This window comes from Aptenodytes patagonicus, chromosome 17 (assembly GCF_965638725.1).
Source record: "Aptenodytes patagonicus chromosome 17, bAptPat1.pri.cur, whole genome shotgun sequence".
Taxonomy (NCBI): Eukaryota; Metazoa; Chordata; class Aves; order Sphenisciformes; family Spheniscidae; genus Aptenodytes; species Aptenodytes patagonicus.
The window spans coordinates 10,799,124-10,827,083 of NC_134965.1; the positions used below are offsets into that span (position 1 = coordinate 10,799,124).

The 27,960-nt window shown below is 39.2% G+C and overlaps 1 protein-coding gene across 1 annotated transcript; it reads left to right on the forward strand.

The window, feature by feature from the left end:
- Positions 1-27,784, forward strand: APPBP2 (amyloid beta precursor protein binding protein 2). Its single transcript, XM_076354318.1, has 13 exons — positions 1-147; positions 10,444-10,532; positions 11,690-11,841; positions 12,570-12,693; positions 17,217-17,385; positions 18,143-18,232; positions 18,730-18,797; positions 18,876-18,981; positions 19,347-19,471; positions 19,664-19,749; positions 20,185-20,375; positions 20,809-20,974; positions 21,866-27,784. Exons 1-13 carry the CDS (start codon positions 7-9, stop codon positions 22,117-22,119), a joined length of 1,761 nt encoding a protein of 586 aa, XP_076210433.1. The 5' UTR covers positions 1-6; the 3' UTR covers positions 22,120-27,784.
- Positions 27,785-27,960: the final 176 nt, after the last annotated feature.

Here is a 27,960-nt window from a genome sequence, read left to right on the forward strand (position 1 = left end):
CCCAAGATGGCGGCGGTGGAGCTGGAGTGGGTGCCCGAGACGCTCTATAACACGGCGATCTCGGCCGTGGTGGATAGTTACGGGCGGGCCCGGCGCCGGGACATCCGCTCGCTGCCCGAGAACATCCAGTTCGACGTGTATTACAAGGTACGGGGAGGCGGCGGGAGGCCGAGCGAGGCCGGGCCCGGCTGGGCCTGGGGGAGATGGAAGGAGAAGCGGGCCGGGAGAGGAGGAGGGAGGGAAGGTCCGCTCCCGGCCTGCCCCAGGCCTCTCCCCGGGGGGCTCGGAGATGAGGGGGCGCAGGGCCTCGTCCCCCCGCCGGCGCTGCTTGGCCGCCGGTGCGGAGTAGGGCCCGAAAGACGTGCTGGGGGAGCGAGGGCCTGTATGGGGCCGCCTGGGCTGCGGTTGAAGAAGAGGAGGCTCCGGGGGGAGGCTCGGGCAGGGCCGGGGGCCTGCGGCTTCCGCTCCCTTCACTCGTGGGCGCTTGGCCTACGTGAAACGCCCGGGGGCCGCGGGGAGGGAGGCCGGGGGAGCCCCGTTGCGAAGGACACGGGGAAGAGGCCTGTCTGTGGGGGCCGTGGGGTGAGGGCCTGGGGGCGGGGGAAGATGCCTCCGCCTTTGGAGCCGGAGAACTGGTAGGGGCAGCATGAGACCAAGCTATCTGTGTTGGAATATATTTTTTTTCCTTTCCCCCCCCTCCTTTTTTTTTTTTTTTTTAATGTATTGGAGAAGGTGATGTCAGTGGTAGAAGGAGTGGAGTTTGCCATGCTCTTCTGTCTTCTTTAATGATCTGGTAGGAACCAGATGAAAAGAATTGAGACTCATTTAATGATATAGTTTATTAGCCTTAAATCATTCTTTCATGAAAGGGCTGTTTCTCATTCAGCTGCCTCTAAAATATCCAGAGTTAGAGTAAAAGGTACACTGAGATGCTCCATTAATTTCTATTGTCCACTAAGTAGGCATTTAATCCATGTACAGGAACGGCTGGAAGTGAGCATTCATCAGGGGAGAAACAATGTGTAAAAACAACAACAAAAAAAATCCACCAGAAACTAAGATGGGGGATAACCCTTCTTTCCTCTGCCGGTAAATTTCTGAAAATCTAGGATGTGCTAAATGAAGCAATTCTTTAGATGAATCTTTATGAACCAGGAGTAGTGGCCCATCATATATATAGAGTAATAGTATTTATAAGGAAGGCTGATCTTCACTAGAGAAAGGGAAATTGTTTCTACAGTGTTGAAACAGGCATGTACATTTTCTGTATTACTAGCTATTACTTGTCTGCCTTACGTGTTGAGAAATATGGAAACCCCTTTCTGCCACATATGAGTGTGCTCACAGATAATGATGTGGTTGACATATGGCAATCATCAGATAAAGACTAAAGATATGGAACTAACAATGTGGAAGAACATTTTGGGGTTTGTTTTTAACTGTTAGTAGGTATGACCATTGACAAATAAACTTTCTTGGCATTGCCTGTCCTGATGTTCATTGAGATGAAAGGATGGTACTCTGTGGCTTTTAAAAGCATAAACCCAAAACTTCCTTCTAATGATAGAAATATCCAAGTGTGTATTATTCCCAGATTGTTTAAAAACTAATCTGTACGTGAGCTTAATAGGTCATTGACATCTTATCCTTTTATTAGCACGCTTCAGTGGTTGCATTGAATCAGATTCATATGGAGTTGTTCCATAACGAAAAAAGAACCAGCGGTATATCTGACTTGTAAAGAGACTTTCTAATCTGTTTGTTCTGCTTGTGTACATTGATATGTCGTCTTGTTGGGCAGATGATAATAAACATGCTCAGTACTTGTCCTCAAAATAATGTTTCTGTTGTACTAATCAGTAGCCGGTATAACTTTTGTTAATGACAGTAATTGCTTTTCCTATTTCTTCTGTGGTTTACAACAGGACAATCTTTGATAATCTGAAATGTGTAAGGTGCACCTATATTCCTCTTACAAGTACACATCTATGAGGTGTCCACATACAGAATAAATGAAACTAGGCTACGTGGTGCAGTGAGTGTTTTCCCATTGCTGCCAATGGTAGACTAGTCTTCCATGTCTTCACTACTTGGTTTTTTTTGTATCTTTTTTGTGTAGGAGAACCTATCCTCTTTAATAGTCGCATTCAAATTAGCTTATACATAAATGTAACTAAACCTTGGATGGGATGCTGAAAGGAAATCCGCAGCTCTTACTAAATGGTGTTCTAGATGCAGAGATGTCTGCCTGCAATGAGTGCTTGGAAGCCTAGCCCAGATTACAGGTCTTTTGGAACAGTGTTTGCATTTTTCTATGCACCTATACAACACTTAGTAACTGGTTCTTGATTTCTATATTTGGATGGCTACAGCAATACAAATGACATAGCTGAATTAGGTTAGAATGAGGACAGCATCGCACCTTTGGGCAGTCCTCTCATGTTGTGTATGGTGCTTGTTTTACTGTTTTAGTTCTGGATACAGTTATTTTCAAAATCTCGTGGATAATTAAATACCATTTCAGGTTGGTGAGCTATGTTCAGTACATCCTGACCATCAAGTTCTTTAAAGCAGAAGTAGAATTTATAAAGTCACTAACAGTCTTTAAAGTAAGACAAACTAGAAGACTTTTAAATCTTCATTCTGACTACGTGGTGGTGGTTGTTGCTGCTGTGTTGAGGGGGTGTTAGTTAGTTGTTAGTATCATATGGAATAGTACTTATTCTTTAAATACAGCTGGGGAAAAGTGATGTGTAATTGAGGATTTGCATGAATATACTTGCATTTAGACCTTGAAAAATGTAGGGAATCACTTTCTTTGATTATTAGAAGGACTAACAATGTTTCCAGTCTTTCACATATAACTTGTAAGTAATGGTTTATTATCCAGGTACTAATCATGGTTTGTGATATTGGAGAAACTGCCACCAATTTTGCAAAAAATAAAAGGTAGTATCAGTCAGATTTTATTTTGATACACAGATGTTAATTGGCTGTGGCCATACAAAACTTTTTTTATCATATTCATTGGTATGAACACTCGAACTTAACGTTTGCCAATCTTGCACAGTTTGCCAACCTGTTCATGTTGATTAAGAAGACACAGGTAGGGTACAGTACAACAGCAGAGATAGTCAATGTGCTGTTATTTAAAAGCGAGGAAAATGCTAGCAGACTGTCTTGGCCTTTGTTTTTTCCCCAGGGTACCCTCTAATCCAGTATTTGGCTCTATTGTCATAATATATTGCCTTTATTTCCCATTCCTTAACAAATCCAATTACTTTTAATTCTACATATTCCAGAATTGTTAACTTCTAGGACATGCCTTATAAACCTCTGCATTTGCAGTTAACGATGAGGAATTAAACCTGGGATAGTTGCAGAATGTTCTTTGTTGTGAGCTCAGTAAGCAATCAGTTCTGCTGCAAGGTGACAGAAGCAGGCAGGTTCCTAGTACTAAGCATATTTTTCTTTCTGTACCATTCTTAAACAATGACTAAAGCTTAAAAAAAGGCTATATCAAATAATCATGACTGCAGTAAAAGAACAAACCTGTACTGGTCCAGCAGGGTGTTACTGGATTTTTTTTCAAGCAGCATTTGACTTTTCCTTGCAACCATTAGAAAAATAATAGAGGCAGAGCAGAATGCTTGTGAGGATATCCTGGAAATTTTCAAGTCTACATTTGTGCTAAAAAATATTTAAATGTCTTATTAATCACAGCTGTATTTTGAAGAGCTAAATAACTAGTATTGTTACAAGTAACACCTGCATCTGGGGGGGGGAAATGTGCAAACATATATCGTATTTTGTTTCCTTTGTGTCTTTGCCAGGTTTATGCATATCCTGGTTGTGTTGCTTCCTAGTAAAACTAGTTAGGTTCTCTTTCTTCTTTTTTTGGGGGGGAAGAGAGAGAGTGTCTAGTTTTTAGAAGCCAAAGAAAGAAATATGTTAGATCTCAGTTAAAATAGGACGTGCCTGGCAGGTAGGCAGCATTTGCAAATGCCAAAATTCTGTATTAAAAAGTAGGTGACAACTGGAATAAACTGTAAGTCCTCAAAAAAACTCAAAATGAGGAAAATCAAATTATTATATTTTGTAGTTTGTTGGGGAGAGGATAGTGTTTTGAGGGAGGGAGTTAATGTAAAGAGTCTAGTTTCTATTGACAGAAACAAGATACTGAACTACTTAGTCTGATGACTGTTTGGTTGGTGTCTTATAAGGAATTCAGTTCTTTCCCCCATGCCTCAGCTTTATATTCTATTCTGTGTACTTATCTCATTTCTTTGGTTCTCATGGTGCTTTTGAAGAGATACTGCTTCATTAGTTTTAGTGTTCTCTGTCATAGGTATTTGTTGCAGTTACGCACTAGCAGGCTGATCTTGGACTTGTATTGGCTAACAAGGAGTTTCATCCAATGTTTATTTTCCTCTTGGAATGTCTTTTCTGGATTGTGTGTTTTTTCTTTTTTTACATTGATTTTTCTTGAAAATCATTTGGGTCCAATGTTCTTTGAATGTTTTCTGATGAGATCATTAACCACAGGAACAATTGGAGATGACATTAATTTGTTTTAGTTAGTTAGTGCAGACTTGTAACCTTTAGTAATTGCACTATGCTGACTTGTTTTGCATTAAAATTTTTAGGCAAAATCCAGAAGGTTATAATCATGCTTTCTCCTTGAAGTGGTAGATAAAACTTCTGAAGTGCTCCTACCTTGATGTGAATAAAAATACCAGATTTTGAGTTTAGATCCTGATAGCTCCAACTCCTATAATAATGAGTGTAGCTGCAGTATCATGTCTCCTCACTGTATTCTGCTAATCCAAAAAAGAACAAGCATGGCTAATAAAAGCTCTTGTATCGCATCTAGGTATTCTTTGAACCAAACAAAATGAATAAACAGGAATTTGCTGACTGTTCACAACAAGCAATAGAACATCCATTCTCTGCATTGCAGTAGAGATTGTTTTTACTGATGAAGAATGATTGTAAGCGTAACCTCTATAAGATTAGAATAAAACTAGCTTGTCCCAGGTCTTCAGTCTCCTGGGTAGTTGACGAGAGTGAAGAGGATAAACTACCCATGAAATGAAGTATAGCTGTGCTGCTTTAGTTCAGAGGGTTTCTGACCAGAGGAGTACAAATGAGGTCATAAGCAAGCAATGTATGAGGGAGGCAAAAATTCCCAGAGCAAATGGGTCATATTTTGTAGGACTTCTGCTGTGACCGATCAGTGTGACTTCACAAAGACTTAATTACATTCATGCTGCTGTATTTTTGGGGGTCAGAAATTAAATGTATGTGTGGGAAACGATCATGACTTCTGCATGTGTGCATGCATACACACATACCACCATGCTGATCATCTGGTTAGACTTCCAGAGTAGCATGTGCAGTAGGACTTCACTGAATACTGCTTGAATTAAATTGTATCCTTGTTATCCTCTTTTTAAATTAAAGCCTCACAGTGAAGGAGAATCATGACTTCATGAGTTTTTTTCCAATTATTATTATTACTCTTTATTTTAACACATGCCTTATTTCTATAGTCTAAATTTAGACTAGAACTGAACCATCTTCCTTTGTTATGTCTTTACTGGTTTGAAACTTCTTGCTGTTGCTTACCATTCTTCTAACTTGTATTACTCAGTTTGCTTTTTCTTTTTTTTGAACCTCTAACTATAGGGCATGTTTTCTGATTCTGATATGCTGTAGCTTCCCTATTTTTTTCAGTATCCTTGTTGAATCTTAGACACTAGAGCTCATCATAATTCAGATAATGAGATCACATCATGAACAGAGGTGTTCAGCTCCTGGCTGAAACAATAATTCCTATTTCCACTTCATTTCCTTTGTACTGATTTAACTTCAAAGCAAACCACTTCTCCACTTACTGCTGTGGAGAATCATACATGTGTGTGACTGTAAGGCTCTGACTTCGTATCCCTTGTGCTGGACTCTGTGTAGATGTGAAACAAAAAACTGCTGATACAGTACAGAAAGAGGAGTGAGTGGAAAGATGTGGAGAAGCGTGCTGTGTGTGAAAGCAGTAGGCTCCAAAAGTTGTCCTCTGAAGTTAGGCTTACTCAATAAGGCTGGGGTTTTTTTCTTGGTTATTCATTTGATTGAGGTTCATAACGATCAGCCTCATAATTGGTAGTATGTTTTCAAAAAAGAGCTGTAAAGTTTGCTTTTTTTTAATGCCCTAAACAATATCCAGTAGAACTAGTGCTTGTCCAGAGGCTTTGTAGATGGTTTTGAAATTGATTTAAAAGAATCGAATGTACTTACATTTCTAACTGATTATTTTCTAAGGCAGCTCCCTCTGAGTCATTTGTCAACAGATTGATTCAGTGCACTGTTGACTCTCAAGAAGCTTTTTCCTTCCTTGTTAAGTAGGGAAGGAAGATTGTGGTTACAGCCAACCTTTTTTCCCAAATATTGATGTTTGTTGATTAAGCATACAGTCCTTCCCAAATTTGGCATGATATTCCACATTACATTATTAGACATTACTAAACATGCTGGGGAGCTCCTTAGAATTTCTTGTATCTTTACTTCTTACTGAAATATCCATATTTATTTTTCAGTCCTCTTCCAAACTGGAGCAATAGGAGCATATTTTTCAAGTTGCGTATGCTGCAGTTCCTCTTCTAGAGGGTCCTTTTACAACTGGTTAGAATTAATCTCCAGCTGCTTTAAAATGGGGTTTTTTTGTTGTTTTTTTTTCATTTTTATTATTTTTTCATTAGGTTTAGAAAAATCTTTTCTCTTGTGCTTGTACGTAGTGAAACAGCCCAGAGTGTTGGTGATACAAATACCGTATAGCTTTTTCTCTTGTGTTACGGCTTTGCTTTTGCTAGCAGTTTAACATAACTTTGCCTTTCTTTTCAGGGGTTTGCTAGGAAGTAGTTAGAGCTCAGCTTCATCTATCCAGAGAGAGAAATCTGACAAGAACTTTAATAGAATTACATGTGCATGATGATATAATAATAGATAAATTACAAGTTAGCGTTATTCATATGTTTAATTGGGGACACCACTATATGCAGCTTTTGAATGTTTAGGTGGATGTGTTATGAGTTAAATATTAAGCCGTAGATCCTGAAGGAGGATCATGGCGATTGTCTCACAGCTATGCAAAACAGTTTGATTGTGCATGTGTGGGATAATATGTCTGTATATTAAACTTACACTTTGGCTCGTGTCTTCAGTGCCAGAATTAATGTGTCCATGTGAGCTGATGAAGTTGGAAGTAACGTTGTAGGCTTTTATTCATTTTTCTATAGTTAAAGAAAAATGAATATCTCTTAAGCTCCAAATAGGTTAAGTTTGTGTCTAAAAGACATTTGTTTCTTAAGAAAAGAATAGTTCTTCAGAAGTCCAAACCTCTGCCATTCTTGTCAGGGCATGTTTTTCTTGAATCACTATTTTGTTTTGGTTTTTTGTGTTATGTAGCAAAGCTTGTGGTCAGGAATTTTGTCTCTCTGGAGCTTTAACAAGAGAACCATTTCTTCAGTGCTTGCAACTGCTTCTTAATGGACAAATAAGTGTTACTGAATCTCCTGGAATTGCTTCACGGTTTGACTTATACTCGCTCACTATTTCCATGTCAAATTTTGTTTGAAAATATTGCTGTAACAGCTACAACAGTTTCAAGAGACTTCAAGTTGAGCTAGTTCCTTAAAAATGTTTGCCAGTATGTTGAGGGAAGGGGTGTATAGTGTGGTAAACGTTCCAAGGATACCGTATTTCTGGTTATACCAGTGAAAAATAGGTTGGGGGTTTTTTTTGCATGCCAGAATGGTGCAAGTGTTTACCTTTGAATTGGGATGAGAGATGTGCAGATAGCAGGCTTGGACCTTTGGGCCATAAACCAAATTTTACATGTGCCTGAAATAATTGATGTATCAAAATTGAGGGTGTAGTTTGGGACCCACCCACCCCACCACCACCAGGGCATTTATTTATTAGGAATTTAAGAATCACATGTAACTGTGGGCATATTACAACATGTGTTTATGTAACTTCATAAATATATTAATTTTTAAAAGTTTTACTACAGTTAGTATTTGGTAAACTAGGATCAGAGTAATCTCTGGGATTTTTAGTTAGCACTGCAAGGTGATAAGGGGAAATGATAATGTACTTGGTTGAAAGCCTAAATGTCGAACATGTGATAGTACTTTTGATTGTTTTAAGTCTTGGTAAAATAGCTTGGGTATATGTCTTAGTTTTGTCCAGAAATTATCTTATCAATTATTGGTAAGATGTCTGCCTTCAGTTTTGGGCCTGGAATGCTAGGTGAGATTTAATCCTCTTTTTTGATTGTGGAAAATATGTTTTAGGTTTTATAGAACAGTTACCATTAGACAGCTGTGTTGAAGAAAATGAGAACACTTAACCATGACTGTAGTTTTTAAGTACACCAGGCTGGATGTTCTTTCACTGCCAGAGAGAATATAGCTTCAGAAGAAACTCTGATCTCTTTGAAGTACAGGGACACAGCACTGTTTTATCTGAGGAGTAACTTTGCATGCAAACTTGCACTGCTTTTTAAGAGTTCCTTTTTTTCCTCAGCGAAATAGATGACTAAAAGGAAAGCATTAATTTCTGGCAATTGACGTTACTAGGTCAAAATGTTTTTGAAGTTTTTTTTGTAGGTTCTGTTGTTAAAATAACAAACTTGCTGTGCTGTAGAATTTGTGTTGTGTGCTTTTATAAGAAGAGTTGACTAAAACTAAATTTCTGGCTGGAGGGGATGTTCTCACATGCTGTGTTTTGAATACTAATTCATCTGCTTCCAGTGTTTGTGGAGAAAAAGGTGAACCAGACACAAGACACTTATCAATGAAAGTTTTTTAAGAAAATATTAAAACTGAGAGGAATATGAAAATTTTCGTTAAATCTGTGTTTGTAATTGAGCATCTCTAAATAACGTGTTCTCTCGGCCTTACTTTTGCATACATAATAAGGGTAGCTGCACTCCTCGTGTCAAAGTTCCTCATAGCTGTAAAACCTGCTTAGACAGCATGGAGGGCTTGCTGTAGGTATGAATATGCCCATCTTGGACAGCATATGTTTGAATGTCTTAATATATGGACTAGAAATTAAGGTTTTCTGAATAACTGTTGAGTGCAACATAGCAGTGCTTTACCTGCGTGCTCACGATGGCATGAAAATCCAGTGTATAATCTCATTTGTGTCTACTGGTAAACCGTAGTTTTCCCATCCCTGCATCGCATAGCACAGATACCACAAAAGAACAGAAGTGGATCTTGAATGGCCTGTGTTGAAAGATACGGCTTCCAGAGAGAGGTGCCTGTGAGACATGAGCTACTGGCTTCTCCCTTTTTCCCCGTGGAGTTACTGCCTGGCAGAAAGATTTCTTTTTTTTTTTTTTAAATAAAAAAAGGGTGGGGGTGTGTTTGTGTTTTTTCTAGAACACCTAAAATAACAAACAGTTGTACTGCAGCAGTCCTGTGTGATCCAGTACTGTGCGTCTAGCAGAGGCTGGTGATGGTACATATGCCTATGGCAAGTGTATCGTGGTGTTTCCTTAGGTCCCATACCCTGCTTTCAGTCATTTGTGGTTCAGGGGCTTCAAGATATCAGGAATTAATAGCCTGCAATGGATTTTTATGCCATATATTTGTACAGTCACTTTTGTACCTATGCAAATTCATAGTATTTATAGCATAATGTGGCAGATAGTTCTGCAGCTTAACTATGCATTGCATAAAGAACTGTCTCCATGGCTTGTTTTTTTATGAACAAGTCAACTGATATATTTGCTTATCTGCAGACACAAATCAGTTTGGGCATAAAACTAGCTCTTGCTTTTAATAAATGCATGAACAGATTCACTTGAGTTTTCCCATTTACTTATGCAGGAATTACTTGTGTAAGCTCAGGTATTAATGGGGTCAGGGCTCATGCGTGTCTTTATCTCTGGGTATTGGTGAGTCACCCATTGCAGAACTTGTGGGTTTGGGGTTTATTTATATATAATATAAAATGTATTTGCACTGCTGTGTGCTAGATTCTGTGTCATTTAAAAATGTTTTTAACACATTTGGTATCAAAGAAGCTATTAATTGTGGGTTTTGCTAACTTTAGGATTTTGGGGGGGTTTGTCTTGGCTTTCTAGCTTAGGTATTGTAGTGTTTTATGATGCAGGTGGACATAGTAGACACTTGCTATTTTTATCTACGAATGTATTTTCTTGAAACCACCTATGGAGCTCTCATAGCTTGTGCTCAGTTTTTAAATGCTAAAGTTGTGCTCCTGCATGGAGATAGTGGAACTATTACTTCTTAGTCTGCTGTATTTCAATACTTTGAAGTCTAGATTTCATCATAAGTCATCTTTGCTATTAAGCTAAATTCTTCAGAAGAATTCAGTCTTAAATTTTAAAACTTATTTATATTTTTCTTTCAGCTTTACCAACAGGGCCGCTTATGCCAGCTGGGTAGTGAATTTTGTGAACTAGAAGTTTTTGCAAAGGTGCTACGAGCTTTAGATAAAAGGTAAGTGTCTTAATATATCGATGATTCTCACTCCAGCTCTTACCTTTTGATCTAGGTTTTGAATTTGGAAAATGTGTCTAATTTTCTTGGTCTTACTAGCCTGTCTAATAACCATAAGAATATCTCGTTAGATTTATAGATGAACTTTTAAGTTACGATGTCTTTCTTTCTGTCTCAAAAAATAAAACAATCATAACATCTGTGTAAATGTACCAAGTACTTGGTTCCCAAAGTGCTTTCTTTGTTATTGCTGTGCAGTCAGTTGTGGTGGTTTAACCCCTGTAGGCAGCTAAACCCCACACAGCCACTCAAGCCCCACACAGCCGCTCGCTCACCCACCCACCCAGTGGGACGGGGGAGAGAATTGGAAGGGTAAAAATGTGAAAACTCATGGGTTGACATAAAGACAATTTAAAAATTAGAAAAAAGAGGAAAAAGAAAACAGCAAAGAGACGGGGGGGGGGGGGAAAGCACAAACAAGAAAAACAAGTGGTGCATTGCTCACCACCAACCGATCAATGCCCAGCCAGTCCCTGAGCAGTGGCAGTCAAAGTATCTGTTTCATGCTGTTGTAGCAAATCCTAAGTGAAGGGTTATCATGCTGATAGGGTCGCCCCAGTTTAAAGAGTTTTCCTGTCATAAAATATTCCAATTTGTGGTGTTATGCTCGGAACTTGACTTTTTTAGATCAGATTCTTTGTAGCCAAAATAAGCTTTGAGTCTTTAGACATCCCTCCCTCCCATTGTTTGCGTGTGTGTGATGTTAATGGGTCATCGCTGCTCACTTATCTGCAATTTCTGTGGGAGTTGTGGGGTAAGGGTGGATTTGAGGCTTCCTGCCCCTCTAAGTTTTAGCTGAAAATGTTGTTCTCCAGTTTTAATGTTGTGTGGGTAGCTTGTGTTTTGCTTACACTGGAGGGTGTCCTTCTAAAGAACTTTGCGTACACTCACTTTATTTGTTGGATAATCCAACAACTGCAATCCATTAGCCTTGAGATTGACAATTATGCTTGTATTCATCTGGCTTTGGTTTGAGAGAGGGTTGGAGTTATTTCTCTGAATCGCTACGCGTTTGAATTCATGGCACTCAAGAGCCAACTGACTGCAGTGTTTTAAAAACTTCATGTGTAATCAAATTCTGTTTTCTTTTGTTTCAGACATCTGCTTCATCACTGTTTTCAGGCTTTGATGGACCATGGAGTAAAAGTTGCTTCTGTACTGGCCTATTCTTTCAGTAGACGGTGCTCCTACATAGCAGAATCGGATTCTGCTGTAAAAGAAAAAGCAATCCAGATTGGTTTTGTTTTAGGTAACTGGTGATGATGGGCTGTTTAAAGTACGATACTTTCTTTCATGCAAGCTTCAGTTTAGCTAATGCTGATTTTTTCATGTTAATGCCTGTGATTTGTTTTTGAAGAACATATGTGGTTTTGGAATGTAATTTTTAGAAAACTACTTGGTGTCTTAAGAAAAATATATTGGATTTTAATATCTAAGAATATATAGGCATATCTTTGCTATTTCAAATGTTTTAGATTTAAAATTTGTTTGCAGATGTGATGCTTAACGTTAAGACTGCATAATTTTAGTATTGGTAAGTATTTCTTGACAGAAAACTGTAGAAAAACTATGTAATACCAAAAAGTCATTCTCAGCTGAAGGAGAATTTTTCTACTCTTTTTTTTTTCATCCTTTTCAATTCAGGACTGGAAGGTTTAACCTTGACAGGATTCCCATACGTAGTGTGCAGTTCTATGAAATTTTGTCAGAACCCTTTTGTGAAACAGAAAAAGGCTTCCTTTGCTCTCTTTTTTTTTTTTTCCCCCTCAAGTTGTTCAGCAGTGACTTCCTGTATTTTGGCACGGGGAATACTGAACTAATGCATTCCTGTCTTTATTTTTATTTGTAATGAAATATGAGATAAGTAGTCTTCTTAGAAGACTTGAGCAAACCCTTTTTCTCTTAAAAAGGTGTTTTGTTGTTCAAATTTCTGCTTGTTCTTGATTTTTATTTTTTTTTTCCATTCCCCCCCCCCAGGGGGATTCCTGTCAGATGCAGGCTGGTACAGCGATGCTGAGAAGGTATTTCTCTCCTGCCTTCAGTTATGCACCCTTCATGATGAAATCCTTCATTGGTTTCGTGCCGTAGAATGTTGTGTAAGGTGAGCTCACCTTTAATTCCTATATGTCTTACTGTGAAATACGCATTAATATGTTACCAACTGCCTGGGAACCATCAAGCTTCGGATGTTCCCTTTAGTGTTCTGCTGCACCAAAATACTTTCCTGGCTAGAGCTGAAGGCCAGAAGGTGCTTGTTTTACACTAATCCCCGAGTCTTCAACTTGTAAACTGGCAGCACAGTTAATGGGAAGAACCACCATTTTGCCTTTCTGCATAATGTGTCATAGGTAACAGGTGCTGGACAGTAAGAGTGGTCCAGCACCTTGGTTTGTTTTTTTTTTTCCAAGGGTTTTTGCATGTGAAGGAATGTTATGTGTTGGGGTTTGCTGAAGTTATATTTACTACAAGAAGAATTTGCCAGATCCAAACACTAAATGATATAAATACAGTTGAGCAGAAATGAAAGGAAAACGTACCTTTCCTGATGCCAGATCCAATGAGTTCTCTTGCTCCATGCAGAGCTACTTAACTATGTGATTAGGTAAATATCTAGATGTCCGGTTCTTGTGGACACCTTGAGCCACAGCTTAAACATTTGGAAAAGAATTTTTGCTTTTAGGAGGCATTTGGGTTTTGTACCTGCCTCGTTTCTCAAGGCCTGAAGTGGCGTCCATTGACATTCACACTCCATTCACAGGGGCCTCAAAGATTATGACTTTCAGTTTTTAGTTCCTCTGCTCTTAGGTCTGTGTATCTAGATATGTGTGCTATACTGATGCAGTCTGCAGCAAGTAGCCAGGTTGTCTTCACTGGTAACATTGTGACTGACCTCTTTTGCGTGCTACAGGTATACACTTGAACACCTGTGTGCTAGTGAGCATGGTTAAAATAGGATATTTTTTTTTTAGCTTCTGTAATGAACAACAAAGTACGTACTGTATTTATCTGAATATAGGGCAAAACTCGTTTTGGAAAACTGCTCCAAAAAACCCCCTGTGTCTTGTTTATGGTTGGACAAATACAAAGAGTAAATAGGCTTTGCCAGTAGCTGCTTATTTTATGTGCCAACCAGAGGGCCATGGCAACAGTTGCTGCTCTGCCTTGTTCTTCCCTGCCAGCTACCGCTGGCTTTCATTTCAGAAATATCATGATGCCAGGAGAAGACTGGGCACACATATACACCTTCCTAGAACTGGGGAATGATAGCTATAGTACCACTGTTAGTACTTGGTCCTTTGCCTTCTAATTAATCTAAAAAAAGTTTCCTGGTTGTATTGGGCTCTTTGGCAAGCTGGAGAAGTTGCCTTAAAAATAAACTCCCTCCCCATCTCCAAATAGAAAATAAGAAGGTAAAGAAAGGAAAAAAAGGTAACCCTTTCTCTGTTGGACACAGTGTACAGCCCACAGTTGTGGAAAGAAGATTTTCATTTTGTGCCAGAAAAAAACATTCTATGTTATGATGAACTCTTCTGAACTGGAGATGTTAATTCTGTTTGGGTAGAGACAGCCATTGTTCTTGTAATGAAAGCTGATGGCTTGCATATAACATTAAGTCCCTCTGGGCAGCAGTGTGAATGAGGAGACACTGCTTTATGTTCAGGCATCTCCTCAACAATCAAACAGCAGCATCATTCAGTTGGAAATATATCAAATAGAAAGAATTTAAAACACTTTCAGAAGCGCTAAGTATGTAAAAATCTGAAAACCTTTTTGTGGGGGAAAGCAGTAATTATACTGTGCTTCAAAGTCATGAGGCAGTAAGATAAACTTTTTGTTGTTACCGTCTAATCCCTACTGTAGAATATCTTGTTCTTACCGCTGCGCTTGCACTGGAGTTAGGTGGAGTTTTAAGAGAACAAAACTAAGTCCAGCTTTTGAAAACATGACACTCTTTAAAAGAGTGACTGCTCTTATTCTAAAAGCTAGAAAGTCTAATCTCTGGGAGTTTAATACATTGCATTATTAATAGAATACAGATTAAAAAAATGGAAAGTTTTGTGTTGTTTAGACATAATTTTGGTGTTTCTTTGTACTAGCAGTAGTAAATTATATGGAGAAACTTGAGAAAACTTGAAGATTTGGGATTTCTACAAGCTTGTATACTACTTTCCTGCACATGTTGTGCTCCTTTAGGTTTGCTTTCTCTCATTATTACATGTTGGCACAAATACATATTACAAATACGTGGTTCTCCTATGTCATTGTTTCACATTTTGCTATTCTTGTTTTTTGCTGATGTTTTTAGATTTCCTAAGCTGCCGTATAACATTGTGTTTGCTACGTTTGTATGCTCTTGGAGAATGATTTTATTTGGGTGGAGGGGCAAGTTATTCCCCAAAAGCTATTATTGCAGACATCAAAGAAGATTCATAGCTATTAGCATAAATGTCCTAAGGCATTTAGTCTTCCTCTTGCCTTTATCTTCTAAAATTCCTTTGGATTAACGAAGGATTTTTTGTTACTCAAAACCAGATCACATAAACTCTGCTTATTCTAGAGGATTGGGTTAGGTTTAGCTTGGTTTTTGGGTTGATTTCTTTGTTTTTAGACACTATCACTGAAGCATCCAGATACTGGATATTATCTTGCCCAGGCGCTTATCTAAATTGCAGTACTGTCCCTACTGGCTTATACCATTACATGGGATTTGGGCTTCATGTTTTTGATGTTGCATAGCAGCTCCCAGTTGAATGGCGTAGGCGAAATACGGTTTCCCTAAAGAGTGGAACTGTAACTGCTTAGTTTTTCTCTTTAGTTTCTTTAAAATTCCTGTCTCTTGCTGCTTGAATGTTAGATAGTTTGCTGCTGCCTCTGACCAAGAACACAATGCACTTCTACATCATGTTGAGTCCTCAGACCTTATTTAAGGAAAAATGTGGCCGTTGCTTTTTCCTTTCTGTTCTTGAGCCATGTTGCTGTGCTTCTCATTGGAAGGCTGGTGTGTGTTTATGTAGCTTGTTTCAGGGTTGGGTTTTTTTGGAAGGTTTTTTCTTTTGATCTTCTCTTTGTGTGGCTAATACACATCTGCTGTGTGCTTGCCTGCCACTCCCTTCTCGTGATAATGTGGACTTTATTTCCTTTCTCGTTAGTGTTTGAGTTTCATGATACATTTCAATAGGAAACTATAGGAGGAGGCTGTGTTAGAGGCAGGCTGAATTCACAGGACAAACTTCGACGTATTACTTTGCTATTGCAGGAGGCATGGCTACAATAGCTTATAAACCTCTACTCAGGTTTAGAGAAGAGAAACATTTGATCAAAAACCTCGCTGTTCCTTCATTCCCCCTTAACAGTTTATTGGAAGATCTATCATAATGTATCGTAAAAGGTATAAAGCGCTGTACCTATACATTAGCTCACATTTTCAGAGTTTTAGCCTCTCTGCAATACAGTGTTACGTTCTGCTTCACTGTGTGCATTTCTCTTCCTGTGTTACGTTGTCCTCCTGATTTGCAAAGGCTTGCCTGATGTTTTTCAATCTCTATTACTCATTGTCTAATAACAGATTTCCAGGAGGGACAATGGAAGTTAATTTACCAAAATTTCATGTGTGCTAAATGGCAGGCATTTGCAATAGAGAAGGAACAGCTGTCTCTTCTTAGCCTGCAATGGGTAGGAACACAGTTCTGCCCTTTAGGCTTGGAATACGATAACACGCACATTTCTAATGTATCTCTTTAAAGTAAAGAAGCATCAGCTTACACTTAGCAACAAACTTCTTTACTTATGTTTTAAATAGATGCCAGGAGCTTGAAATTGTTACTTTTCTAGAGAAACAAGAGTATGCTTCAATAGTGCTGTGTTTTATTCTCTGCATTTGGCTGTCGTTTCATGAAGCTTCTGTTAATCCTTCAGATGGAAAGGCAGTGGGTTAGGAGATGGGGCAAGGCAGGGGGAGAGGTTTTTTTAGAGTTGTGAACTGGGTCAACAAAGTAGTCCTTTCTGGTGGTGCTACGTCAGTGCTGGCTATCACGTCGAATGGATGTGATTGAATCTCTTGTGAAGACACCCCCCTTCTCCGCCCCCCCCCCCCCCCCCAAAACAAATTGCCCACTTGTGAAGCACTGTGCTACTTAAGGTTTGAGGAAAAAGTGCAGAGATGCATGAAAACTAGCTATGTCTGTACTTGTTCAGCGTCTGTTTCAGTTTACTCTGCTTTGGAAAGGAGGTAGAAGGGATTTAATACTGTATATTACAGGGTTTTGGAAATGGAATTTTATCAGCATTGAGAAGAATGGATTTTATGAAAGATAAAACAAAGCCACCACACCAAAGTGGTTCAAACATTGGATATGTAAAACTGCATCAATATGTAAAATCACTTGACCTTTCCAACAATAAAAATCCTTGCCACGCAAGAGACAAAGCATGGTGTACTGAAACAATATTCTGTAAATAGTTCTTCTGTATTACTGAATTCACAGTGCAATTTTGTTGGGATGACAGCCCAGTTCTATTGTAAGTATAATACCAAATTGTAGATCCATGGTACTACTGTATATTGAAATGGCTTATTCAGGCACTGAATAAGCCATTTAGATGATCTCTTTACCTCTTCCTAAGGTTGCTGCATGTTCGAAATGGTAATTGTAAATACCACTTGGGAGAAGAAACATTCAAACTCGCTCAGTCTTACATGGACAAACTTGCAAAACATGGTCAGCAAGCAAACAAAGCAGCACTCTATGGGGAGCTGTGTGCACTGCTCTTTGCCAAGAGCCACTATGATGAGGTGAGTGGGATTTTGTTTTTCTTCAGAAAACGGGATATGAAATCTGCAAGGATGTTCCATGACTGGCTCATTATTCACATTATCTTTCTAGCTGGAGTTCCTGATCTCTCTTGGTACCTGTGTGACAGTACCAGAGGAATGCTTGATTTATTGACTTTTCTATGTATTGTTCTGAGTTAGTCTACAAGCTTTTAACAGTACTTTGACTAACGTTAAGAAATGATGTGTGATGGATAACCAACACATACTACCAATCTGTAAATGAAATATTATAATAAGCTTATTTTAATAGGTAAACATGAATAGCAGAACAGAGGTAACAATTCTTTGCACCTGTTTTATAAAAACCTGTAACTTAAGTGTAACTGCTGTTTAAACTGCGGTTTTCCTTTAGCTCCAAAGTACACTGACCAGGAAGCTGTCCTACACAATAGCAATTGTGAGGATCTCTTAAAGATTATAAAATACCCTTTTTTGTCTGTAAAAGATAATACAGTCATTGTAATAATACATAACTTAAGCTAGTATAAAATACTTACTTACACATTCAGTATTTACCTTAAGAGGGCTTTTTAAGCCTGTCTTTTAAGACTTAGCTGAACAAGTTTCATTACAAATAAGCAATTAAACAGATTTTTTTTTTTAATTTTGTAATGTAAATGACCAGTTTATTTTTCAGAGCCAGGTAATATTTTTCTTAATGTTGCAACGTAGTGAAGTTCCAGCTTCATTATGTTGGTAACTCTTTGTTCAACAGGCTTATAAATGGTGTATAGAAGCTATGAAGGAGATCACAGTTGGCCTGCCTGTAAAAGTAGTAGTGGATGTTTTACGACAAGCTTCAAAGGTGAATTTAAAGTCTTCCACGTTTCTTCTGTAACTGAATTACGACCAAGAATGGGTGAGGATAGGTAGTACCTCCAGAATGCTTGGGTAACCGGGTCCATTTCGTGAGTGTTACGGCTTGTTATTTGTGTTGAATGGGTCCACCTCAGTCTCGGACCTGTGGGGGGTTTTGGTTTTTTCCTACATCCTGAAACTGAGTTACAGCTGTTCAAATGAACATCATGACAAAGTTAACCTGAGAGCGTTCCATAAAAAGGAGGTCTGTTCCCCTCTTTGCTCTAGACTAGGTACAGTACTGGCCCTTTAGGCATTTATGGCAGAACAAAATACAAGTTTATTAATGTTATCTGTGAACCTTTTCTTAAATAACTGAAAAGTCCTTTAGTAACCATGATGATATTTTGAAATTAAAAATAGTAGGTAGCAATTGGGCCAGTATCTGGAGGAGATGAGTTCTGAGTATACACCTCTTCACATGCTTCATTTCAACCTGTTTAGGCTTGTGTTGTAAAACGTGAATTTAAGAAGGCTGAACAGCTGATAAAACATGCAGTATACCTTGCTCGGTAAGCAGCATTCCAAAAAAACCCTTTTAAAATTACGCTTAACTTGCCTCAATTTGTAATACAAGTATGTTTCTACAGGGAGCATTTCGGAGCCAAGCACCCCAAATATTCTGATACGCTACTAGACTATGGATTTTACTTGCTCAACGTAGACAATATATGCCAATCTGTTGCAATCTATCAGGTATGCAGCAGGGCTGAATGCCTGTCTTCAACTTCTCTTGATATTCATAATCTCTCAGATGTTTCTACCGAAACTCACATACAGTTAATTTGTAGAGACAGATAGTAGTTGATTTAATTACCGCAATGCTTGTTCTTTTAAAACAAAACAAAACCCACCCCCAACCATGGGTTTTCACTTCCCCCCCCCCCCCCCGACTCTTAAGTGGCTTTTATATATTTAGTGCCTGAAGTATGTAGGTATAGGCCTACAGGATTTCAGAGCCAGTAGATTTACTTTTTCTTCCCCTTTTTAACAGTGAGAGAGATTTGTTAGGGGTTTTTTCTGTATTAATGGATGAAGTGGTATTCTTGTAACTCTTTCAGACAGCTCTTGATATCCGGCAGTCAGTATTTGGAGGTAAAAACATACATGTAGCTACAGCGCACGAAGACTTGGCTTACTCTTCATATGTTCACCAGTACAGCTCTGGAAAATTCGACAATGCACTGTGAGTACAATTGTTTGAGGTACTGGCAGCAAATTTAGTACTGTAAATGGAGAAAAATGTTCTTAAATGATACAGGCTTTCCAGTTAGAAGTTAAATACATTAATGTTTCTAATTTAACTGCATTAATGTTTTATCAGTCAGCTGCGAACTTAAATATATGTATCTTTAATTTTTTATTTAAACTCTTTCAGATTCCATGCTGAGCGTGCTATTGGCATTATAACTCACATTCTCCCAGAAGACCATCTTCTCTTGGCATCTTCAAAGAGAGTTAAAGGTAGTACCCTTAACCGCATTACTGGGGCGGTTTGAAACCAGTCATTCAGATCTGTTTATCCTGTTCCCTAACAGAGGCAATGTAACTTGAAGTGTTTTTCAAATGGAGGTTGCTCCAGAATATTCTTTGTGGTCCTCAGTGTTCTCTGTCAACGTGCTTGTAAAATACAAAAAAACTTAGTTAAAACTTAGCTGGAAGACTCTTTTTTTTTTTTTGGGGGGGGGGGTGGGTGGGTAGTAAAAATACAGACTATAAACATTTATGTTGGGGGCTTGGTATCTGGTCATACCTGTTTGAAAACAGTTTGTAGTAAACACAAAGCCTGATTAGATGTCTCCCGAGATATCTTGGGTAGATGGCTTTCCGCTACCTACAGCTAACATCTCTTTGTGTTTGGAACACAGTAATGTTGCGTTTTTTCTTTCCTGTACTCAGCACTTATCCTGGAGGAGATCGCAATAGACTGTCACAACAAGGAAACTGAGCAGAGGTTACTTCAAGAAGCTCACGACTTACATCTGTCCTCACTCCAGTTAGCTAAAAAAGCCTTCGGGGAGTTTAATGTACAAACAGCAAAACACTATGGCAACCTTGGAAGACTGTATCAGTCCATGAGAAAGTTTAAGGTAAGATTATATTGGTGTAAAGCTCTTGACTTAAAATCTGCAAGGCATCTATAAATCTGTCACAACAAATGATGATTTTCAGTGTCCACAATTCATAACTTCAGTTGGTAGTTTTAGGGTTGGAAAACTTGTACTTTATAATTTATCTTTCCAAAGCTTTGTGCAAAAATACTCTGTTAAGATGCACGATGCCTTCAGAGACAGGGTGACAGCAATTTTGACGACAGAAAAAGTGATATTATTTGCTGATCTGCTTAACTAAGAATTTGGAGAACGTGATTTGGTTTTGGCTTTCTTACTTTTTGCCTTTTATAAAATACTACAGACTCTTTAGCCGCTACAGAGTTATGTTTCTTCAAACCTTCCTTTTTCTTCTCTCTTGATGGCATGGTGAGTGGTGTCTGACTGACCTATGTGAATTTGATCCTCATAGGAAGCAGAAGAAATGCACATCAAGGCAATTCAGATTAAGGAGCAGCTTCTGGGTCAAGAAGATTATGAAGTTGCCCTGTCAGTCGGTCATCTAGCTTCTCTCTATAACTATGATATGAATCAATATGAAAATGCTGAAAAGCTTTATTTGAGATCCATAGCAATTGGTAGGTGATTCTTACGATCTGTGATTTTTGTAGCAGTTTTAGTACTACAGGAAACACTATTGAAAAGCGTATTAAAGCTTTTAGTGAAGAACTTAATGAAATGCAAGATGCTTATTTTGTATGTGTTCTCAATCTAAATATAATGCTTTTTCTCGAATGTTCTCCTGGGGACTGAATTCTGGAATTGCATTATTGTCAGTGCTCCATCCGAATTCACTCTTGAAAGCATCTGGACACTGACTGATCAAAAGCTTGGGTGTTGGTCTTCAGACTACATTTTGGAGTTGTTGCTAGAACTTAAGTGCAGAATGTAGTTAAATTTTGAAAGAAATGGAAAACTATTGTGCCTGTCAGCCTAACTGTGCTCTCATTAAATATTTTTCTTGCCCATTATCATTTGCAGTGAACTTAGAATTCTGAATCAAATGCATCTTTGGGCCATGCTGTAGCTCAATTTTGAGACAGACAGTCTTACTTCATACAGTTACCGTGTACAGTGCGTTACAGAAAAAATTGAGATTTTAAAGTAGAAAACTGAAAAACAACTTCACTGTTTAAATTGAATTTGGAGTGAAATTGGGACACAAAATGACTGCCGCCTTCATATGAATGGTGGATTTTTATGCATGCAAAGCTATAGTACAATTAATGATCTGACTGCAGAGTCCCTGAGGACGAGTTACAATACCCTTAAAGGAAAAGGTAGATAGAATTCAACCCATCATCCAGGAAGCTTGCGTGTTGCTTGTGGTCTTGATTTACCGTAACAAAAACGTGATGATTTGCTGTAACAAAAAGGTTCATGTTGTCGGTAAAAATGACATGAGAAATAAGGCGCAACATATGGGTGGATTACCTTTTAAAATCGGTTTTTCTTTTGGATTTCTTTAGGAAAGAAGCTTTTTGGTGAAGGATACAGTGGACTTGAATACGATTACAGAGGTCTCATTAAACTGTACAATTCCATTGGCAATTACGAGAAAGTTTTTGAATACCACAATATTTTGGCCAATTGGAACCGGTTGCGGGATCGGCAGTTCTCAGTTACAGATGCGCTGGAGGACGTAAGCACCAGCCCTCAATCCACTGAAGAAGTGGTCCAGTCTTTTCTGATGTCTCAGAACGTTGATGGACAGAGTAGCTAAGAACTTGGTCAATTAACCAGTTAAGGTTTTTTCCCCCAGGTTACAGGGGGAAAAGTCATACTGTGAAATCTAAACCATGTAGTTCTCTGGGGGCTGGAATTTGCATTGAAACACTGGTCCAGTCTACTGAAGAGTGTCCATACGGATGAATGTGTGTTAAATTCTTATCAGCATGTGTATGGCATGTTTAGTTCGGCTCACATTTTTAACTTGGTATTCCCGAAAACCCCTTCTTTCTCTCTTCTTTCAAAAGAAGCTACTTTGCAGAAAGTCTGCAAGAAAACATTAAATAAAACTGTTTGAGTTCAAAAGAGTTGCATTCTTATTATGAATGGAAGGTTTCATCAAGAGCTTTCTTCTGATACATAGAAAGAATAAATGCTGTACTGTAAGAAGTTATACGAGAAAGGTCTTTCTACCATATGCATTGTAGCAAAGTTAATCGTAGCTATCGAGAAAAGGGAGAGTGCCCTAGCCTTGGCTGCTGCCTTACGAAGAAAAGTGGCAAAGAACCGCTTTGGAGAGCAACATACTCTTTGCGAAGCACGATAGGTTGTTAAGCAAGTAACCACCGTATGTTGTTTTTAATATCCTGAACTGGACCAGTGTTCATCTGTAGGTGATAGAAGATCCCGTAGACCAGCAATCTTAGTTTCCTTTGGTACCAACCAAGAGTGCTAATCTTCTGAACAGGACCAGGAAAATCAAAAGTGGACCAGCCTGCTAGAAACAGCTTTTGGACCAGTGGCTTTAATTTAATATTTCTGCCCCTGCATTCACTTTTACAGTAGAATTATTTCATTTAGATGTATGATCAGTGCAAAATTATATTCATGTAATAGATACAAAACTAGGAAGTGAACGTTCTTTAGCGGTTGCGATGGCATGTCTTTACCTAGTAAGCTTATACGAGTATTAATGTCAATGCCACAAGCAAAAACTAGAAACGCTTAACTATTTGCTGCAGCCATCTTTTTTTTTTTTCTCTTTTTTGAATGGGCTTACTCTAATAACGGAGGCAGTAACTTGTTTATACCAGTTAATAGTTTTGTATTGCAATCCAGTTCAATTTTATGTTTCTGGAGAACATAGCTTCTTGTATAGTTTGCAGGGGTCAGCGGAAAATGCCAAAAAGCACAACAGGTCTTTTTTGTGATGCTTCATTTCTACATTAAACAATAGTACAACCAGAAACTGATTCCTTTATATTAATTTAAAAAGCAGATGTCAGCTGTAAAGATCCTTTAATAATGCCTATCTCACTAGCTTGTCTTAATTTTTCTTCTGTTGGGGGGCTGCTTGGTTGTGTGGTTTTTTGGTTTGGGTGTTGGTTTTGGTTTTGTTCTTTAATGTTGAGGTAATACTCATTTGAAAGTCTGTGTAACATAGAGAACCAGAAACGACTCACTGCTGTTACCTCAGTTCTTCTTATAGCGGCACAAACGGTGCTCCTGTAGTTAGGATTCTGTCGGTTTGGGGTTTTCTCCCTTCCCCCCCTATTTTCAGGGGTTTGTAAGTTGGCCCTGGAAGGTCAGTCCAAGCCGAGGCTCAGCAAGCACGGCTCCTACAGCACTTGGGCTGGACGTTGTGTTTGGGGTCTGGTTTTTAATTTGTTCACGAAGTTTGGGACAGGGAAAGCTGCTTGTTGGTCTTCAAGAAAGAGCGCAGAGGAGAAACAGAAACTTCAGACGCGACTTTGAGCTTAACGGCTCTTCTAAGAACTGAAATTTTACAGGCCAATAGTTCATATACTGGTGCCTTCAAGTATGTTTGGGGGGGGAAAGGCTGAATAATACCAACTTTAAAATGCAGTTATGTAATTAGTGAATGCAGATTTAATGATTGCATACTTGGAGTATCTTCACTGACGTGAAAAGAAGTATTTGCATGAAAAACCCCAGTGGTATTAAGACTTAGACTGCAGTATGTCCTCAGTGGCTGTTCATTGAAAATCCAACTTAAATCAGATTTTAAATCCACGCATAATTTTATTTATAGCAATTTTTGTTTATGACTGCTTTAGGTACTACAAACAAATTCAGCTATCTACAAGGCAAAACATTTTTATCCCTGAATGTCCATACAGCAGGGCAGTGATGAATTGTAAAGTTCTTACAAATTCTTAAGTTCTATTAAAACTATTTAAAATTAAATGAAGTGTGTAATACTAGTGTCAGAACTTGGCAGGGAAGGTGTGCTTAAAATTGTCCTAAAGAAGCTGTGTAATTGCTGTACTGCAGAGGTGTTCAAAAGCTTCAAACTGGGTACATGGATTTACACGTACGTTATCTGGAGACCATTTATTTGCTCAGGGTTTCCATTCTTGGGTCTCCATTTCCAGCTTTTGACTAAGGAATCTCAAAGATCTCGAGGTTTTGTGTTTGGGACGAGGAGCATTGTTTGACTGATCCCAGTGAAAGTGGTCTACATGAACCACTGCTGTTACTTCAGCTCTGGTTTGTCCGTGTGTTTCATGGTTTGCCTTCAAGTTAGGGCAACCAGGAGAGCTTCAACGTGGGGCAGGTTAGGGAGGTGTCACGCTTCTATCCGATAACCAAATGCACTAGTCCAATTTGTTTAATCGGTAGCTTTATGCTCAAATCTTGCTGGGTGGATGTACTTCGCTTTCTTTCCTAAAGCTCCTTCACCAGCATGTTACCTACGTCGGTGCATTGGCTTGTCTGGAAGGAATTAAGGTCCTAAAAGTCACCCAGAATTCTCTCTGATAACAGACTCTGACCAAGAAATGTGACTTGGCCAGGAGTAGCTGCAGTGATCCTTGTAGGACTGCTAGCACGCTCTTCATGTGACCGAATTAAATCTTGACTCTTGGGTTGAACTTCTCATTGTAGCATCTCCACAACTCCAGTCATGCCAAGGCGCGTAAATTCCGGAGAAAGGCGGCTGTGGCTGGTGGCTAAAGTTGTTAAAGCACGGGAGGTTTGCAGAACAGCTTGGCAGCTGCCTACAAAACGCTGTTGCCTGCTCTGCATGCCGTAGCTTGGAACCTTCACCTACTGCTGTCCTTGCTGCAGATGTAATACTTGCTCTCCATGTAGTAACATCAAAGTGACCTTTGTAGTTTTTGGTTCTCTATCTCCTGAGTTGGGATCTCAGAAGATGTCTGTATTGGCACCTGGAGACCATTTGAACTGTTGTGGCATTAGTCGTGACGTACTGTTACTGTCTCTGCTGTTACAGTTTGGTATTTTTGAGAAAGTAGGACCCCAGTTGGATGACTTCAGAGGGAGGTAAAGGACTTGTCCCTCCATGCCAGTGCGGCTGGAGGAGCTCTTGTAGTATTACGTTTTCTGACTTCTGCGCCAGGCAGAGCTGAAGGAGCGGAGGGTGTAATCCCCTACCTTCTCCATACTGTGCGGTTTTCCAGTGCAGAACTCGCCGACGCGACCCCTGCACCTCCCTCTCTCCCCTTAGAGGCAGAGCTGGGGAACCCCCCGCCTGTCGTACCCCCCGAGCAGGTTTTCCGCACGCCTCTGAATGAACTGGCGACGGGGGCTGTACTTTAGCCGCGCACGTTGGGAGAGCTCGTGCCCCCTGCGACTCAAGTAGCCAACTATGAAACACTAGATAAAGTTAATTAATTATTGGCATTTTATAGATGCACGGCGCACCTACCGCTAGCGGAGCGGGTGCTGTTTGGTGCTGGCATTAAAAGGGGAGACCTGTGAGTGGAAATCCAGTGAAATGCACCTTCCCAGTTTTTCTTGAAGGTAAGTAACTTAATCACGCCAGAGTAATTGGATGCAAGTGGTGAGGACCGGCGTCACCTTAAGGAAAATTACTTCAACTATTGTTTAAATTAAACCCTTAATATTTTATTTTCAGCGTAATGTTGTTTGAATCAGTAATTTGTATGTCCTATTCTATGCGAACGCTGCGGTTCGTAAAGAGGGAGGAAGGTGATGTCAGGATTCCTCCGTGGTTCCTAGGACTGGGGCTGTGCTGGATGACTTGTTGCGGAAGGGGAAAAGTACACAAAGAGTTTTAAGAGCTGACAAAAGGGGAAGGGGAAAGCTGCAGAAAGACATTTGAAAGTAAACGTATCCCTCGCCTACTTGAAGTAAAACAACCAGTGACTAGTTGGCCCCAAGCCGTTGTTTGGTCACTTTTATAGCGTGATATTAATTACAGTCAGTAAGCGTGCCTCGGTATCCCAGACTTCATGTGCACTCTTTACTCTGCGTCAATACCTATCGTTTAAGACTTTTCTCTTTTTTGCACACAGGTTTTGTTAAATAATTTTGAAGGGTTTTTGTTGTTGCATTCTAACTTATTAGGACAACGATGTTCTTTTGTAACTTTGAAAATGAAGTTTTTCTTTAAATGTGCTGCAGTCTGAAATTTGCTGAAGGTGCCGTTGTGCTGCTTCTCATGGTACAGAAAAACGCACATTCAACTCGATTTCCTTTTTATAGTCCTACGTATTGGTAGAGTACAAAAAGGAAAAGGCAGCGTGCCTAGAACACGGTTGAAGCTATTGACAAAAACTGTACGTGATTTATGTGGATCGGATTTGACTTCGCAGGCTAGCAGCACGTAGCGTGGGGGAGATGTTGGCGTTACCAGTCTCTAAGCGGAGATCCCTCCCGCTGCTGCCTGTGCAGAAACCCTATTTTATCGAAAGGTCATCGTTTCCCTTTTGTCCTTACGTTTTATAATAAGAAAATTACTGGCCAAACGTTAGTTGCAAATCTGACTCTTCGTTGTGGGTGTTTCCACGTTTGACACGACTGGCCTGTTGCACGTTGCGTTTCTTGGCCTTGCGGGGATTTCTGTGAGAAGCGGGGAAGAAGTTTCCTTTACCCAGAAATACACTAAACTACATACGCAAAATTGGCGGCACTGGTAATGCTTTTGTCCCTAAATCTCAGGAATGTTTTAGGCAGTGAAACAGGTTTCCCTTCGGTGATACAAAGGTGCGTGCTCTAGGGTCTTGTTCAACGATACTTCATTGCAATCCTAGGTATCTATAGCATGAGTGGCCTTAGTGGGTTTGTTGAAGTGCACATTTCTTTTTTTTTTTTTCAAAAGTAAATTTTAAGATGAAAAAGATATATACTATATAAATATATAGAGATATTTAGAAACTTGGTTTGTGGTGCACAAGTTCAGTGTTGGATCGCTAAATAATTGTCGCAGGTACCATATGTGTAACTTTTTTTTCTTTTATGTATATTCCTTTATGGGAAGCGATGTTGCCATGGTAACTACAACTTTACAATTTCTTTACTACTTAATGATGTGAATGAACTCTACATTTTATTGAATATTACCAGGTTCAGTACTATTTTTATACTTTATCGAACTACAGGGGATTTTAATTTAATAGCATTTTAAAAAGATGTTGCTTGAACTGTATAACTGTATAAATCGAACTACTTATACGAAAACCACCTCTAAACCAGAATCTCTACCTGTAGTGCCACATTCATTTATACGAGAGTATCTTGATCATTACTAGCCTTTGAAGACCACCCTACTTGTCGTGTCAAGACTAACGTTTCGTATCCTACTTCTCACAGACTGCAGTGCCCGACATTATTTGTAACCATCAAACCATACTATGTTTGTAACCAGCATTGTGATATTCTGTAACTGTATTGCTAAAATGAAATATTGACCTAATAAATATAGTGTTCCCGCATTTTGGAAGTATCTGCATTGAATTCGGTCAAAACTTTGCTTTCAACAGGTACCTGCCCTGCTGCTCCCCCTTACCCCCCCGCCTTAGCGTAACGTGTAAAAGTGGGTATTTGGCTGTATCCGCTTTTTAACAGCAAGTTAGAGCAAGGCTGGAAGCTGAGTTGATCTGAACGCAGC